This window comes from Camelina sativa, chromosome 19 (assembly GCF_030686135.1).
Source record: "Camelina sativa cultivar CO46 ecotype springtype chromosome 19, ASM3068613v1".
Lineage (NCBI taxonomy): Eukaryota > Viridiplantae > Streptophyta > Magnoliopsida > Brassicales > Brassicaceae > Camelina > Camelina sativa.
The window spans coordinates 19,122,139-19,141,634 of record NC_141898.1 but is presented as its reverse complement, the minus strand read 5'-3'; the positions used below and the strand labels follow the sequence as shown (position 1 = coordinate 19,141,634).

The window sequence follows — 19,496 nt, the reverse complement described above, 5'->3', positions numbered from 1 at the left end:
AGCAATACACATATTTCTTGGTATTTGATAGAATTTCAAGCTCAGATAATTGTCTTTTGATGGTCTTCAGTTTTCCAAAAGATATTTTCACTATAAGCAATAAGCTCTTGGTATGTACAGTAGGCAAGTTATTTTTGTATAACAAGCCTCCATCATGAAACAATTCCCAATTCTATCTTCTTTGATCAATCGATCCTCTTGCCCCAACTTCTTTTCGTAACGAATTTCAATCTTCTTTGATCATTCATCTGGCATCATTATTTATTAAATTTCTTAATTTTGCACATTTCATCTCCTCGCTACAATATACATCCAAATAGAAATTTGAAACGACCCCACATACAAAATCTCCTTCAAATCTGTTCTGCTATAGTCTCGACTGCCATCGTTGCCATTACCAATCCATTACGCATCTCAACAAATCACGTTGGGCATTCAAAGATCGAATCATATTCAAGTAAGTTTATAGTTGAAAATGAGTCTGATTAGTATGTTTGGTAACTTGTGAGTCTCAAAGCAAGAATGCTTTCCAATGATGTGGACAAATGTGGATTATTGCAGATTAAGGCTTAGAACTTCAAGCTTTTGTTGCCTTGATCACACATCACATAGCATGTAAACAATATGATCCTAGACAAAAGCCCTTTACCATCGCAAGACGTTGGTGATCAACAATTTATAGATCAACATGGTGAGGCTGAGATCTCTTTGCTTTTCTTTCAATTTTTTAGTCTCTGCTTTCAATATGATTGAAATTGATGCAGAGATGCAGACTTTGTTTCTTGCTTTAAGTGTTCAACACATAATTTCCAATTTGGATGATAACCCTTCAAAATATAAGACATAGCTAACTTGATGTTTTCATAACTTTTGTGGGTTTATATAAAATTCTCTATAATTTAATTAAATATAAACCTAATGTTTGTAACCCTGAATCAAGAAGAGCTCAAAATGAATAAGAAGAATCTATGAACTGTCTGTCGTACTTAATATTCATTTTCTATTTTATGCTTTATGACTAGCATGCCTCATCCTACTTCCAAAAATTATGTTGGTTTATGTGTTGTCTGAGAATATAAACCTTAACTATGAACCGTCCAATTCTCTTCATTGATGCATGTACATATCAGAATATATTAGAGACCTTAAAATTGTACCATAGATAGTAGATATAATTATTGGCCGAAAGGTCAAACCAGTTGAAATCACTATTCACTACAAGTTAACGGTGTTAAAAAATATTGGTCAAATCAGGTAGGTCTGAGTATATATGAAAATATAAGAGTCCAAATATTGTTAAACCATCGAGAATTATTTACGAGATCATCATTTTAAATAAGAAGTTTACAAAGTCTGATAACCAAATTATAATACGCAGTCATTGAAGGAAGATAAGTACCTCGCCATACTGACCGCTAGAAGACTAGGCTACCTACGTGTATATGTAATCTAAGATACATGATGCAACAAAACCACACATGTTGTTTACAAACAATTAAAATCCCAAATATTCCACAACAAAACAAGTAATTTTGTTAAGATAAAGCGTTAGCTATAATCAAATGAAAACGAGTGATTTTGTTCACTTTTATAGTAGTATATGTAGGTCATTTATATGAAAATGTTAAATACTATAAATCATTAACATCTGATTTTTATTGTAAAGTAAACTAAAACTATATTGAATTTAAACCTCAATTAACTAATCAAAAAATGTAGGTCATTTATATGAAAATGTTAAATACAATAAATCAATAACATCTGAATTTATTGTAAAGTAAACTAAAACTAAATTGAATTTAAACCTGAATTAACTAATTAAAAAATGTTAGTTGTCAAATATATTATCGGGCGTAGCTCGGACTTTCTGATAGCTACTACTATTAAAAGAGACAATTTGAACCCTATAAGAGTGTCCACCTCTCCCAAATTGAAACTCATCTAAGAGTATGCCACAGCACATTAAATAAATGGAAAAAATATAAGTTCAACCCTATCATTATCACATCATTATAAATTACCAACCATCTATTACTAATACTTAGATACAAATTCACAAACCTAAATTTAAACTAACCGACCTCTTTCGGTACAACAATTAAAAAACAAAAAAAAAAACAGAACAAGAAGCAACCAAGTTTCTAATCAACTTAGTAGTATTAAAATATACGAAGTAAAAAAAAAACTTTAAAATGTCCAAAGTGAGTCAAGCTTTCTTTATAAACCAGCATCCCACAAGAAATATAGCTTAAAGATTTGAAATACTGAAGTTAAATTTCCAATCGTTAAGCGCAACCTCACAAAAACAACAATCAATAGCAACCTCAGGAGAAGCAAACTAAATCAACATCTACAAAGCTTAAAGAAAGAGTTAGGAAGAAAAATTCAATTCACAGTTATGCCCACCGACTTCAGTTCAATAACAACATGTGCCTATGCTATACTACTTTTTTTTCTTTCAGAAGTGTGTTATTTATTCATAGACAATCGGACCAAGCCAATTGTGACGAGTCAAATATATTACAAACCCATTAAAGTAAATAAAGCCACTAAAAACATAGTGAAAGCCCAAATAAGGAAACATAACACTAAAGAAAAAGCAATCGACACCACATAGGACACGTGACAAAAAGAGGAACAAGTTGGTTGACACGGGGGAAGCCGAAGAAGATGGAGTCTCGGATAATCAGCCGATTCTCGGAAAGCTTCAAGACCGGTGGAAGGCACCGGGAAGCTTACTCAATTCTTGCGCCAGATCTCAAGCTTCGCCGAGAGAATTAAAGGCAAAATCCTAGTTTAAGCTTTGATGAGAATATGATTCCACTTTATGCAAATCTGTAATTTTTCTTCATCTTCTTCTTCAAACAAACGCTTTTAATCTTCAAAGAAATTATGCAGTTCACCAAACATAGACTTGCTTTCATCAAAACCGTTTCGAATCCAAAGCTTTTTTTGACAAAGGATGGTAATCCGACGATCCAAGACAAACTCAGATCAATTGGACAGCATCTTTGTCAGATTCGAAACCAAAAAATCCCCAATTGGCGGTGGTAACACCAGATAGAGACCCAACCGATCTCGCTATGAAAACCGATATCGTTAGAGCAAAGCCAGCCACAAGTGTTATAAAAACCACCTATGCTGGAAACAAAGCCGGCCACATGTGCCATGGAATCCACATATGCCAGAGACAAAGCCAGCCATAGGTGTCATGGAAACCACCTATGTCAGAGACAAAAACGACCAACCAACCTTCACTATGTAAGCTGGAGGATGTCGGATGGGAAACCGATTGACACCAATCGGATGGCAGAGCAAAAAGACGTCTCTCTCTCTAAAAGATTTTTAGAGAGATAAGAGAGAGAGCGTCCCAACAATTCAATTTATTGTCTAAATACTGACTTTCTTTTACCGCCTCTGCTATACTACTTCTATAACCAAACACAAAGAATGTAAGAGATGCACACACCGTTAGTTCACGAAAAAGATGTAGAAATTCGAGTTCCACATTAAGTTCACGCTAGAACTAAATTTAGTGACACACTAAACCGGCCAAAAAATAAACACCCCAAAATGTAAAAAATAAGAGCACCATAGACATGAAGATTTAATTTAACAAAACACAATTCACATCCAATCGAAACACTCACTCTGGGGCCAACCGAAACTAAACTTATAACTAAGATCTCAAAAACAATGGATTAATTAATTAGAAAATCAAACGAACACAACACTTTTTAAAATAAACAGATTTGCACACGAATTAACACTTACCTTGACTGAAAACATCAGGGGAGAACCAATTACCTCCTACGGATGCGAAGCGATGAGGAAAACACCCAAATACGCCAAAAAAATGAAGAATTGTGCATCGATGAAAGGGATGAATGAAAAAGGATTACAAGCATCGAAGCTATAGTTTCAACACTCATATTGTTCTATAGATCGCAAAAATTGCTTATCTGCTATCTATTCACGAGGACATCCTATTTTCAAAGAGAATTAAGCCATTCCCACCTCAATAACATACCATTAAAGATCCAATAGGCCAACACAATTTTAAGGTTTACAGAAAAATAGGGCCCAACGGCTGAAACACAAAATAAAATCAATAAAAACAGAAATGTAAGTAATTGACATATTTTTCTTTTTAAAAAAGAAACCACTACCTAATCACTACAAACACAAAAGCATTGACAAAAAACTATACAATCTTAACTTCTAATTCTATATTTTTTTTGAAACAAAAAAAGATCAAGATGATTCAAATTTATTTTAAATAAAAATTTCACTACATTATACTTGCTGCAAAAACCTAGAGGAAAAAATAAAACCAACAAAAGAACAAAAGAAAATAAATGTAACCAAAAAACAATATACCAAAACAACCCAAAATACACCCTCATCTAACTCCCGCGTGCAGCGGGGTCAAATGCTAGTATATAATAAAGTTAAGATTTAATCTTTAGCTAAGCTTTTTAGAAATTGTTAAACAATTCTATGTGTCAATTTATGATTGGTTGTCTTTTCTTCTTTTTCTTTTTCTTCCTCTTCTTTTTCTTCTTTTTTACTTCCATATCTAATTGATTTTGATGTTTAGCAGCTATCAATCAACCTTTTAAATTTTGACAATTTCTAGAAGTTCTTAATTTAACTTTTTTTTCAAAATTTATAATAAAATAACTTTTAAGCAAATTTTAAAAATTTATTGATGGAAATGTTCTAAAACCGGTAGTTTTTGAGAGCATTTCTCAAGATTAAAAAAAAACTAAAAAGTAAAGAAAAAGTATGAAAGATAAAAAATAATTTCTGGTCTGAGAAACGAAAGTAGAAAATAACACTCTTAGTGAAATAAAATTTTTGTATATATTTGATAAATAATTAATGACTTAAATATAATAAAATGAGCTTCAGATTTAGAGGTAAATTATGAAATTTAGCATTAAAAATATATTGACAAAGTTTGTTTGTTTGATTGATGCAGGCGGTTGCAGATGCGGCAGCAGCAGCGACTGCATTTATATTTTTAACCATTAAATCGAAATAATGTTTAAAAGTGTTAGACGCAATTACAGCGGTTAAAAATATAAAATCCTTTCAAACAATTTATGTATTTAAAAGAAACAAAAATAATACGCTCTCTCTCCTCTCTCCTCCGTTCAGTTCGCCCTAGCCGTCATTTTCGAGCCATCAAGAGCGTATCTTCTCTCTGACGTCGGTGTAGCTATGGCTCGCCGGCGTCGGGTCCTGCCTTTGTGTTGCTGCTCCGTCTCTCTCCTGTCAAATCCAAGCTCGTCTCGATTTAAGATCTCGTTAAAACCGTACTCCGGGTTTCAAATCCGGTGTTAATTCCGTCGTGATCTGTCTTCTCTTTTCATCTCTGGCGTTCGATTTACCGCGTCTTCCGGAATCGCTTCATTTACCGGATTCCTTTTCGGCGCTTGCCCAAGTGTTGCTATGTGTCTCCTCCTGGATCTGGGCCTGAGTCTCTCTTAATTAATTTTGGGAGAACCTTTCTCTCCCAGTCCGCCGCTAACCTCCTCCTAGTGATTTACTCACCGGTTCTCCCCCTCCATAGCTTATCCATCGAACCTATCAGGTACTGCTGGTGCTTTCTGGTCCATCCTTTTCTCCTCCCCCTCCCCTATCTGCCGCCGTGATGTTTTCTCGCCTGAGCTAGATCTTGTGCGGAGGACCCTGAAGTTGTTTCTTTGGTGGGCCTGGTCCAATACTTTTTGGATCTTTGGGTGTGTTTTCTCCTTAGTGGGTTTGCGTTTCTGGCCCATTAATAGAGTATGTCTCGACGGCCCAACCATGTTTCTTGTGAGGCTGTTTGGTGTGTTCTTCAAGCCTCGATGGGAGTCACCAGCTGGCTTTTCCGTCACTGAATTTAGAAGACCTTGTTTTGGATATACTTATGTGCATCACTCTTGCTGGAGTGGATATACTTCTATCCTCCTCCCTGGTTTTGGTTTTGCTTCTCTTTCCAGGTTATTGGAGAAAAGCATTCCACCATCATCCTTGCTTCCATGGCGCTTGTGCATTCAACCGTCTGAAGGATGCTTTCCAGAGATTTCTTCCTCTGATGGTTTCAACGGCTTGTCAGCTTGGTGCCCTATCAGCTTTGTCTTTTCAGCCAATATTATGATTTTCTTGTCTACCCCAGTGGCGAACTCAATCTCTAGCAACATCTCACCTTGTGTGTTTGGTGTTTTCCAAGGTGTCTTCTTACTTATTCGTTATAATGTTTTCAAAGATCGATGTTTCCGTGACTACAGTTATTGTCTAAGTGTTAGGATTACTTTGCTCTATCATTCTATCTGCTTGTATCTTGTCTTTGGACTTGCTTTTGGATCAGGGAGTTAGTTAGTTTTGGCTCATCCATTTGTAATGTTTTCGTCTTTGGAGGTTGATTAGTATGGTATAAAATCTTGGTCCTCAATAATAAAAAATTTATGTATTTTTAACTAAAGAGATCCTCTAAAATCCTCCATAATCCATGAAAATAATTAAAATTCAAATCTTCAAAACATTTTGAATAATACTGGATTTTAAACTAGATTTTCAAATCATTTATTCATTAAGATTGGATTTCAAAAAACTTCTTAAAATCCATGTTTGAATAAAATAAGATTTGTTAGCTTTACACAAATCACTTAAAATAAAATGTTAGATTGAATACACACTTCTAAAAGAGCACATCCATTGGTTATTTGTATTTAAATTTTAAAAGTAATAAAAAATGAAAAAAAATTATGAAAGAGATATCTCTGCATAGACAATTTTGGTGGAAATGATTGCATAGATATAAACAAGTTGAAAAAGATGAGTTGAATAAAATAGATCGAATATTATTCTCTTGATTCATCTGCGAAATATGAGATGAAAGAATTGAACAACATGTAGCACATCGATCAAGACGCTCAAATCACATTGAGATTGTGACCATACACAAGCTTTCCAAGATAAACATAATCTTGTGTATTTATCTGTACAGATTAAATGTGAGAATTGAGTTGGGTTGTTTTTTACTGCTATAGTTTTTTCAAGGTGAGAATTGAGTCAAAGGGAGGGAGCAAAGCAAAGGATTACTAGAAAGAAAAGTTGAGTCATAATCTTATGCAACAATGTGTTTTTTTGTCAAATCAGGACACTTCAATCTTTCCCACCGAACAAGAGATCATATTTATATAAACATTTTCACTGTAATTTTAGCAAAGAAAGCTTGGAGTTGGGAAATATTTACATCCAATGCCACTATACTTAAGACATGTTTTTTAAAAAAATCAAACAATAATCCCATGCCATTGAATTAATTACTCAAATCTAAAAAATTGACCAATAATTTTTGTAAACAAGAATATGATTTAGATATCACAATAATACCCGCAAATTTAGCTACTCTGATGCCATAAACTTAGAATGAATATTCTTAGTTTTGGAAAACCATATTTGAATCAATTCAAACAAGGAAATCCTTTATTACTCTGAAATTTATTATAAAAATCTTTGTAATATATATATTTCATGAAATCCCAACTCTTACTTTTTATTATATGGCATATTCTAAAAGTAAAGACTGACTAATGAAATTTAATTTCTATCCATAATTAAGATTTTTTGACAAATTTTGTACTTGCCCACCAAAAATATCAATAAACTCTTCATCTCTATCCCTGACAACTTATATAAACTACTATAAATACATACCATTCAACTCATCACATCGAATAACAACTACTCTTATCTATCAGTACTAGAATATGACCCGTGCTAGAGCACGGGTTGAAAATTTTATTGTTTATTTTGTAATTTTTATTCAAAACATCATATATGTAATTGTTTTATTTTTTAAAAAAGTTTTTTTTGGATGGAATACTATGCCATGAAATCATATGTTGAATATGACTTATGAAAATAACATATTTTTGTAAGATATATTCTAGTAGATCTAGACTTTTACCCGCGGCATACTGCGAGTTAAGTTGTGTGAGAAAAAAAAATTAATTTTTGTTTGTTAATTTTATTTGATTTGTTTAGTGTTTAAAATTATATATTGTATTTTGATTGTTGATTCTATGACTTAACCAATAGTATACTTTTTTCCCATAGTATACTGCATATTAATTTTAGTACTAAATATGCAACATATATTTGTCAAAAACATCTTGACCGAGAAAGCCTACCAAATAACATTATTCCAAACTTTAATTTAATCCGAAAAATTATATTTCTTGAAATTTCAACCCGTGCTTCAGCAAAAATCATATTTCTTGGAATTCTTTCATATTATAATGACATATTATTTACCCTTGCTATAGCAAATCAAATTAGAGTGTTTTTAACTTTTTGATCTATCATACATTTATGATATTCTTAAAAAAATCAAATTAAACTATTTTAAAGTATTTCAAATTAAATTATTTTAAAAGTTTATTATAGTATATAAAATTATACAATTTTACAAAAGAAATCTATGAAATTGAATTTAAATATTCAAATTTTGACCCGTTACTCCGTCAAAATTTTAGTTGAATAGATATTTTATAAAATAATAATACTACTAAAGCTTGAATATTTTATAAATTGAACAACTCGGTTTAACATTGTAAACTGAGAAAGGATTGTCATTTTTTTTAATTTTTTGGTATGAATATGAGCGATGTATTTCGGTGAATGGAGATATGAATGATTTATATGAAAAGCTTGGAAGGGTGTTAGGCAAGATTTTATTTTCAACTGCACAGTAAAATCTCGGAAATCACGATTACGTGTGATTAATTACCAATATTTTATTCATTTTTACGCCTAACAGTATATTTTTATATACAACAGTAAATATGGTGTAACAATATATAGAATAATGGAGATTTTATTTTTGTAAATCGTATAAATCATTGGGATATTCTCTTTAAGAGAATTCTTTGGGATATTCTTAAGTGTATTCATATAGCCCACGCATTGACCAATTAATCTATAATTTTTTTTGTAACCAACTTATATTTAATCTATAACTCAATTTGTAACCAACCTATTAAAATTATAAAGTCTACAAAAAAATAAGATTGTGTACTTTCCTAATATTATATAGGGGATTCAAAATAAAAATTCTAATAACGGATTCTTTTGCTTTTCTCTGGTGTATCCAAGCGATAAAATCTTCTTCAACTTCATATTCGATCAGATAATCAATTCAGTACAAATCCTCCAGAGCTTTATTGTTATCGTCATGAAAACTTGAATCCGTTGGGAATTGATAGATCCACCAAAATATATCTGTGGATGTTAACTGAACTTTTTTTTTTGTTTTGTTTTTTTTTTGTCCAGGTGCATGAGCAGAATCGTTTGGGAAGACTGGGAAGATGAACATTTTCCTCTAATTTTTAATTTTAATTTACTGTATATCTTTTGTTTCCTTTATGTATATATAGACATTTGTTTTTTGGTTTTTGTTTTAATTCACATATGACCTATTAAATTGAACATATCAAATCAAACTATATATGGCTTAACGTAAAACACCCAAAAAGTTTTTGTACATTCAACCAAAACCCATTTTTGTATGTTTATTTTTTTTCTTTGCCTATATATTTATTTGTATTTTTTAATTATTAAAAATTGTTTATTATTAATATATAGTTTAACTATGCAAAGTAAGACTCAAAAATAAACTAAAAATATTTTCAACTTAATTTCAATTATGGTCAAATCTATATTAGCATTTTTGAAATATAAAATTTTCAAAAATAACAATTACTTCAGATTTTATTTTTGTGACACTCCGGTTTCAGAGACTTGCAGAGAGGTTTAAAAGAATTGATTTGGCCACCTATGTCACCAAAGTGCACTTATATTTTTGGTCAAAGGTCCCGAGAGAACTCCAGAATTAAGCTTGCTTGAGCTGGAGTAGTACCAGAATGGATGACCTTCCGGGAAGTGGCTGTCGAAACTGTGATCCTCAGAGAAAGATCATGTGGTGATTTGTAGGGACGGTAACAAGTCTTTAAAGCCTCCCGGACGTAGCAAACCGACCGTCGGATATGGATGGGCTCACGGGCCTAGTGAGAGGACGTGAGGCCATTAAGGAAAGTGAGCCCATGGATTGGGATTGGACGTGAGGCCCACTAAGAGGTGGCGGTCGAGGCGTTACAAGTGGTATCAGAGCCGAACCCATACGAGTGTAGAGTCGAGTGGACTCACATCATCAGGAAGTGACGGTCTGGGTGCGAAACGAGGACGTTGCGATCTGTTAGTGGAGGTGAATTGTGACACCCCGGTTTCAGAGACTTGCAGAGAGGTTTAAAAGAATTGATTTAACCACCTATGTCATCAAAGTGCACTTATATTTTCTGTTAGAGGTCTTGAGAGAACTCCAAAGTTAAGCGTGCTTGAGTTGGAGTAGTATCAGGATGGGTGACCTTCTGGGAAGTGACTGTCGGAACTGTGCGAGTGAGGACAAAATACAAGGAAAGATCATGTAGTGATTTGTAGGGACAATAACAATTCTTTAAAGCCACCCGGACGTAGTAAACTCAGCAGTCGGATATGGATGGGCTCACGGGCCTAGTGAGAGGACGTGAGGCCCATTAAGGAAGATGGGCCCATGGACTGGGATTGGACATGGGGTCTACTAAGAGGTGGTGGTCGGGGCGTTACAGTTTCCTAGATATATTACATTCATCTTCTATTGTCTTTTGAAGATATTCTATATCTGAATCCTTTGCAAACAAAGAAAACAAAAATTTAATTTTCATCATGATTTTCCATTTTTAGATTCCCATTTTTAAAATATTATTATTGATATATATATAAAATTAAGAAGAACTTTAAAATATTATGAATATGTAAACTTAAAAAAGTTTGAAATAATATATAATGTGTTATATAGTATACGAGTTATAAAAAGGACGTGTTAGAATTAATAAAAAGATCATTAACTTTGTGCTAAAACACGGGTTAATTTTTCATTTTATTATTTGTCAACACCACTAATATTAGAATATTTGACATATCAAATGAAATAGATTTAAATAAGATTGTGTCAAAAAATTAAATCATTAGGAAAATTTGACTTAATCACATCTAATAAAATACTTATTATGTATTTAGATCTTTTTTTTGGTTCTAATAACTACAAATCCAAATAGAAACTCAAACACTACACAAAATAAACTAAATATAACAAAAAATGGTCATGCGGTGTACTGAGGGTTAAAAAAATAATACAACATAAATAATAAATAAAGAAATTTATATGTCCGCGCTATAACGCTTACACAAATCCCATAATACTAAACTTATACATATGAAAAATGAAATAACACAAAATTATATTAGTTCTAAAAACATTTTTGACTAATAACAAAATGTAAAAAAATAAAGCAATTTTTTTTATAAAAAAAAAAAAACAATTTCTCTCTTGGTATACCGCGGGTTAAAATCTAGTTTGACTAATGATCCAACTACACAATTATACTATTTGTAGCAGGGTCAATCAAAGTCAATAAAACCATATAAATTGATTTAGACTCAATTTCATTTCAACCAAATCCAAGTCTAAGTTGAAGCAATTTTTTTGTCATATATCTTACTTGACCAAATATTTTAATTTATACAAAAATAGAAATAAAAAATCATAATAGAGATAATGGAAAAGATTATCAAAGATTCCCATATTGTTTTTAGCTTCCTATTTCTTTTCTTTTGACCATAAGATTTACTGATTTACTATTTTATATGTAGTAAGAGAAGTCTCACACTTTAATGGTCCAAAAAATAGATAATAATTATGTTTAGCCAAACATAGGTCTATTTTGACTAAAACTGCTTGGTCAAAAAAAAATTAATAATAATGACAATAAATTTTCACTCATTTCATATTTAAATGTTTGCACTTTGTTTTTTTTTTGACTAAAGTACACTTTAAATTTTGATATAACTGAATACCAAAATGTATAACAAGGATAGTCAACTTTTTGCATTTTTTATGACTAAATACACTTTACATTTAGTTCATTTGCTATTTTTACTATGTATGTAGTTTTGGAGAAAAATGTTGAACATCAAATATTCACACTAAAATTTTTCCTTAATTTTAATTTAAATATATAACATGTGATTTTACGGGCAAACGTACTTGTGATAATATTATGTGTAAACTTAATCAAGTTCATGTATATAACAAAAAAAGACTCATGATAATTAACTTAATTATATAACTTGTCATATATAAAAAATCTAGCACACGTAAACTTGCTTGTGTATGTAGTATTTTTATATATGGTAATTAACCAAATTAATTTTTTTTTTTTTTCAAATCTCGTGTGCATAAACTCATTTGTATATCTACTGAATAATAATAATAATAATAATAATAATAATAATCTAATGCCTAAACTCAATCATCCACATGATTAAAAACTCATAATAATTAACCTAATTAAATAATATACATAAACTCACCTATGTATATCTATTTTGAAGAAAGAAAACATCAAGCGTAAGAAATAAAAAAAACACGACTCATGGTAACTAAAGTAATAAAAATCTATACTTTACCTATCTTACTAATTAACACTAAAAAATTCACAATATGCTTTAGTAGAATCAAAGAGTAACTGTCATTTTATGCAACAAATTAAAACCTGGCAACATATTAATAAAATAATAAAAAATTGTCCTAAGAGAAGTAGCTCCATCCAGCCGTTATAAAATGGGGGCCCTAGACGTACGCATAGACATAGTTATCTCAGACGAGAAGCACCAGTCTTGAGCGGTGGAAACGGTCTGTCTTTTTCAGCCAGAATCAATCTTTGTCTAAATCTCTGGTAAACGTTTTACATATACGTTGCTGTTTTGTTTAAATCATCAAAGAAAAATTTGTTGTTCTTCTCCGTTACGGTCTAAGATAACTCTCCATTTTAGTGTTTGTTTGTGCGATTAGACAATCGCTAGTCACAGAATCGTTTTCATTCAAATACGAATTAGGGTTAACATAAGACTAGATCTAGTGTAACAGAAAGAGCTCAAAAACTATTGTTATGACTAATTATTCTTTGTATTATGTGTGTGTTCCTCTTCCTCGTCATGTGTGGTCTCCTGGATGTGTTTAAGATTATGTTTTTGTGAACCATAGATTGCATAGTTTTCATCACATGAAAAAGCAAGCACTCGATCTAGTTGGTTTTTCAGAATCTGCACTCCAAAAACTATTGTTAAAACTTTTTTATAAGTCTTATGTGTGTCCTCATCTTTTTGTGGTCTCCTGTATGTTTTTTGTATGATCATCTTTGTGAAGATTATCCTAAGTAAATTTTGCTAGAAAATTGTTCTGTGAATTTGATTGATAAGTCACAAAAACAATTGCAATTGTTTATAGTAGTTGTTTCATGAGTTTCTGGCTTTAATACTAAGATTAGTCCTAGATTTAATTAGCAATGATGTAAAATTTCTATGACATATATATTTGGATGTATATTTTGTATAGATTTGGTTGCGGTTTAAAGCTATGTTTTGAGAATCCATAGAATCACGGAGTGAGAAAATTATATCGCGATCCTACAGAATTTTAACTAATTATATACTCGTGCCAATTTTTATATATTTATTTTCCGCGGTATCTAACGGTATTTATTTCTCGCGGTATCTAACGGTATTACCGGTAAGACCAGTAATATAATATTATTTTGGAAGTAACGTAACGTATGTTTTTTTGTTGTCTTTGCTTATCTATTGATGTAGTAAAGAATTATGACACCGAGAGCCTCGTGGAAACCTGAATACCACAGAAAATTTGTGGACTTATGCGTCGAGCACAAGGCGTTTGGGCATTTACCTGGAATGGAGCATATACTAACACCTTTTGGAAAAGAGACGGGAGCGAGGTTCACCATAAACCAGCTTAAGAATCATTATGATGTAATGCTCAAGCAGTGGAAAGTATGGTTAAGACTGGTTCAGTGCAGTGATATGAAATGGGATCCCCAGACAAAAAAGTTTGGTGCCACTGATCAAGACTGGGCCAACTATTTACTGGTACAAACCAACATTTAAAAAAAAAAAATATATAATGTTTTTGTGTTTGTTTATTATAATAAAACATAGGATTGGATTTGTTACAGGTGCATCCTGAGGCTCGGCCGTATCGGTGGCAGTGGCCTCCATTGTTTTTCGAGAAACTAGAGGTTATCTTTGCAAGTGTTAACATAGATGGTGAGGGTACTTCAGGTAGCAGAAAAAGGAAGCAAAGATGCGAGCATCGTTATGAAGAAAATGATACTGGAAGTGCCGCGTCTAACATCCATCCTCGGTATATATGGTCGTCGTCCTCATCATCACATGATATTTTTGTCGAGTTATGTTTCCAAGAGTCATCAAAACCAACCAGACGTAACGGAAGTTGTTATCCAAAGGAGACTTGGGATATGATGGTCGAGATGATCAATCGGGAAACAGGAGCAAACTACACACCAGTGCAGCTCAAGAACCACTGGTTTAGTACAATGCAAAGCTGGAGGGAATGGTGTCAAACTGTTGACGCTCCCATCTTGAAGTGGGATGCCAATACAGGCAAGTTTGGAGCAACCAACGAGGGCTGGAAGAACTACTTGAAGGTATAACAAAACGTTACTCGATATCTTTTATATCAATTGGTAAATTTGAAGCTTGGGAATAACACTAAACTGGATCTTTTTATGTTGTTGTTGTTGATTCTATAGGTTAATCCTAAAGCTTCAAAATACAGATGGAACCCCATCCCTCACGCTGAGAAACTAGCAACGATCTTCAGAGGTATCGAACCTGGAAATGCTCAACCCCGTACTTATCGCAGGAGAGTGATCCATCACCATTCTGAAGCACCACAGATGCATGAACCAGCTCCCTCATCAGCAGTCTGCATAAACGAGCCAGTCACGGGAGGAAGTGACGATATAGCTGATAATTATGAGGACAATGTTGACGAGGATCATGAGGCTATTCCGCTGATTAGGTTAGACTTGGAGGATGATGTTGAAACTGTAACTCCGGTATGCCACTGGCTCAATACCGAACTGATGGAGAATATTCCAGTGGATGCATCGACATTGGTGAAGGAATACGAGTATACCATTCCGGAATGCATGGAGTGTTTGGATGTCATGGATGAGGTTGAGAAAGGCAGTGATCTTTACATGTTTGCCTTGGACTTGTTTATGACGAAGGAGCACAGGCAGATCTTCTTGCTGTTGAAGACCTCAAGTTTGAAGATGTCTTGGCTGCTTCGACGTCGATACAGTGGCTAAGATCCTATCTCCAATGGCTAAGAAGGCAAATATGGCTAAGAATATCGTATTATGTTTGCTTATTATCTTTATTTTCAAGAAAACTTTATGTTTGGTTGTTCAAGTTTATTTGATGTTTTTATTTCTAGTTTATTTTATATATGTTTATGAGTATTATGCAAAGCTCTTTTCCTTTTCCATTTTCCTAACTGTTATGCCAAACTCATGATATGGGTATTATCTAAAATATGTTGGAGTTTCCTTGAATAACAAGTAACCTTCATCTTCTTAATGAATTTATGATTTTTTCATATATAGCCATACCGAGAGAGAAGTTATCGAGAAACATGATTTTGCTTCCTGGGCCTCTCATACCGAGAGAGAAGTTATCGTTTAATTTTCATTTAGATTTTCGAAGCTCTTCTTATACAGTAAAACCTCCGTAAATTAATACTATTTAAATTAATTAATACTTGTTATAAATTAATAAATTTTTTTGGTCCTGACTTAGGTCGATATAAAAAATAATTTATTTCAATAAAATAATAAAATAATAATTTTTTTTAGAAATCCCAGGTAAGAATATGGTCTCATTAATATCATAAATTAATAATCATATAAACTGATATATATATATATATATATATATATATATATATATATATCTAAGAAAATCTAGTGAAATATGATTCTATTGTTGTTTGCCTATTCTTGAATTTGCATTTTTGTTACAGCTCATCTCTAATTTTTTATTGTTATATTTTCAAATCGCATCCATAAATTGTGAAGAGTCATAGATGCGATAATTGGTTCTTTAGTAATTAGTTTTAAAGGTACCGCAATATCTTATGCGACTTCATCATTACCATGAAGGATAGAAGTAACAATTTTTTCTATACTCTAAACTTCTAACATTTCTCATTTTTACCTAGATAATCTATTAAATAATTGACATTCATCCTATTACGATAACCAATATTATAAATTAAGAAAATTCTTAAAAATATGAATAATAACAAAAGTATCTTATTTTGTAATAGAAAATTTTCAATATGAAAATGAGAAAATCTCTTCATAAATTATTAATTTATCGATAAATTAAAATCTCTATAAATTAATAAAATTTTATGATCCCAACCTTTTTAATTTGTAGAGGTTTTACTGTAGTTAGTTTACTGGATCATAAAAATTCGTCTCAATCAAATTAAAAAATCATCTTTTTATTAATGCATTCACAAGAACCCACGTACAGTATTCTCATAATTTTTTTTTCTTTTTTATGGACAAAACAGTATTCTCATAAATAATATTAAAAAATGTCTTCTTTTTTTCTTGTCGGTACATAAAAAGTGTCGTTATTTGATTATATTGTAAATCTAACGCCTAAAAACGCATTAAATGTATCTGGCAAAGAAAACAAGGGAATATGTACAAGTAGACAAATTCTTCTCTCTCGTTCTCTCCTTTTCTTCATATTTCTTTCACAACCACTAGATGAGTACCCGCACTAAATGCGGGTTTGTTTATATCTATATATACATTTATTGTTATACCTTTTTTACTTTTAATATTTTCACATTTGAACGATTAAAAATTATATATTAACAAACAAAACTAAGATTTTTTTATTAGGAAGCAAACAATACTAAATTTTGAAATATTATTCTAAAATGATTTTTGTAGATGAAAACTATTAACATATTTCTTTTAGGAAGTAAAATAATCATACCATTTGCACATTTGATTGGTAGATAAAAACATTAAAACATTCTACATTCTATAATTCTTGTCTAAAACTTATGTATTTAGATATATTTGTATTTAATACCATGAGACTATCAAATTCTCTTTTATCAAAAAGATTTTCATGCAGATTGGTTAACTCTTTAACGGTTATAATTAAGATAGACAATTTCTTTTTCTGCTAGCTATTCAATTTCTTGAATATAAATCTAGAATTTAATTTAATTTCTTTCTTCTTTTTTTCTTTGTATTTTCATCAACCAACATTATATCATTGATTTAACTATCTTTCATTCGATAGTGAACAAAAGTAAGATATTTTTCATATACAAAAAAAATATTTCTCTAAGGACATACTTTCATAAATTTTTCTACAATATTAACCAAATTCCTAGTCACTGGTGAAACCCTTCAACTTGTTGAGAAAATTCTAACGCCTAAACCATATATTCATATCTTTATGGTTTACCCTAAAAGGACGAAACAAACCTTTGGTTTTACTTTCGATACATATTTATTTTTTGGTGATGCATCTATTTACTTAAAGAATACATCAACATGTTCTAAACCTCTCTAGTTTATACGAAATAAAGTTTAATCTTAAAAAAACTACACAAACTTTATTTTTTATCTAAGTTACTACATATTCAATCAAACCAACCATAAACACGTAATTATTTTATCTGGTTTAACTTTATCCATCTTTAACCAATTTAATCTGGTTTTGATCTGGTTTTAACCCGGATTAGACCATGAATCTTATACTTTGACCGGACCCAACACGTAAAAGAGAAGAAAAAAAGTTGTTTTTCCATCTCCATCTCCGCCTCCACCTTGTGTTTCCTCTTCCGCGGACTTTGAATCTTCGTTTGCCATTTATACTATCTCTCACCACTTCCCTTAAGCTCATTCGGACAAACCAGTCTATCAAAATTCGATTCCAAATCAAAACACGATCACATGGATACTTCAAAAGATACTCGATACGACTCCAATCTCTGGCGAATCACATTGTGCTTGCAAGAAGACGGAAATCTGAACCAGATCCATCGTTGTTTCAATTATATTGAGTGGACAATTTTAGGTGATGAAACATCGAACTGATCTTCAACGTCATTGTCGAAGAGGTGAACAAGTGTACGGATCTATAAAATCGGGTCTATCAAACCAAACCATGCCTTGTTGAAGTATATTTGTTTGAATAAGAGTTATGTAAACTCAGCAAATCAAGTCACGACTCAGTAGTTACAAATAAGTTAAAATAATACCGGTTTATGGTTGGTTTGATTGAATATTGTAGTAACTTAGATAAAAAAATAAAGTTTGTGTAGTTTTTTTAAGATTAAACTTTATTTCGATGTTATACGAAGAGCAAAAAAAAATGGTGTAGTAAAGTTGAGAATGCAATTAGTTTAGGGGGAATAATGCGCCAATATATAATAAAGTTATTTGTGATATAAAAAAGAATAAAATTAAGATATAGAATATGTTTCAAATTTCTTTATAATTTTGAATATATTTGTTTTTAATTTAGATATTTTTAATTTGGGTTGACATGTGTCACTCTCCCCACTGCTGACGTGCAACTCATATGGAGAGAGTTGAAACGGCTAATTGTACCATGAACTTAGCTACTTTATCTATTCATACGCGAAACTTTGAGATGTGCATGTAACTACCTAAACTTAATTAAAATTTGAATTTACTATATGAACAATGCAAATCCGGCTAAAATTTAGCCATCAAATCGACAAACAGTGTTACTATTCCATTAACAAATGCTGACTGTAAAGCCATGTTTGTAATTTTAGATGCCACGTCATTTTCAAAAAGAAAAATCTGAAACAAAATAACAGCTATAAAGAATTGAACCCGTCCGTCATATAAATTACCAAGTACATAACCACTACTGCCAAGACATCTTTAGTTGTAAATGCAATCGAAATGATATATATAGATAATTCCTTTTGTCTTCTCCATTCTTCTTTGTTCGTCTCTGATATACAAAATTACAAATTCAGAAAGCTTTGTCTTTGTATTTCTCAATCAATTAATCTGGGGCTATAATCCTCCCAAGAAACCTGAATTGAAGAGGCAAACCGAGATTAAAGGCAACGTCTCTCTAAATTAACTGTCCATATTCGATCCAACTATTCTAGGAGATGATTGAAACTTTGGAGATGATAAGACAAAAGGAAAGAAACAGATGAGTTTAAGCAATTAGTGTCAAAATCGATTGATGTAATCTCTTTTGAAGAAACGTTCTTCTTAATTCTTCTCTCTTTGTCTGGTTTCGTTTTTGGGTCTTTTCGTTTTATGTGAGTCTGTGACTATGGGAAGAGGGACGACTAATTGATTGAGAATAGCTGTAAAATTGTTTTTGTCTATATATACGACTTCGATTGTATTAATAACATAAGTTGCCTTTGCTTTAGTGGTTATGTGCTTTGTTATTTGTACTAAAGATTGCGGGTTCAAATCCCTTTCTTGTTA

At 31.7% G+C, this 19,496-nt stretch overlaps 1 protein-coding gene across 2 annotated transcripts; it reads left to right on the top strand.

Moving 5' to 3' along the window:
- Positions 1-12,714: 12,714 nt before the first annotated feature.
- LOC104766643 (L10-interacting MYB domain-containing protein-like) lies at positions 12,715-15,460 on the top strand. Of its 2 annotated transcripts, none has more exons than XM_010490562.3 (4): positions 12,715-12,827; positions 13,741-14,034; positions 14,121-14,612; positions 14,718-15,460. In XM_010490562.3, the coding sequence occupies exons 2-4, from the start codon at positions 13,750-13,752 to the stop codon at positions 15,279-15,281; spliced, it is 1,341 nt and encodes a 446-aa protein (XP_010488864.1). In that variant the 5' UTR covers positions 12,715-12,827; positions 13,741-13,749; the 3' UTR covers positions 15,282-15,460. The 2 variants fall into 2 exon arrangements, with proteins under 2 accessions (XP_010488864.1, XP_010488866.1); XM_010490564.3 differs by having other exon boundaries at positions 12,717-12,827; positions 13,746-14,034.
- The last annotated feature ends 4,036 nt before the right edge of the window (positions 15,461-19,496 follow it).

Excerpts from the sequence above, each read along its gene's own strand:
- LOC104766643 (XM_010490562.3), top strand. The coding sequence starts at position 13,750 with ATGACACCGAGAGCCTCGTGGAAACCTGAATACCACAGAAAATTTGTG. Across the intron at positions 14,035-14,120 it reads ACTGGGCCAACTATTTACTG|GTGCATCCTGAGGCTCGGCC; the intron begins GTACAAACCAAC and ends GATTTGTTACAG. Across the intron at positions 14,613-14,717 it reads GCTGGAAGAACTACTTGAAG|GTTAATCCTAAAGCTTCAAA; the intron begins GTATAACAAAAC and ends TTGATTCTATAG.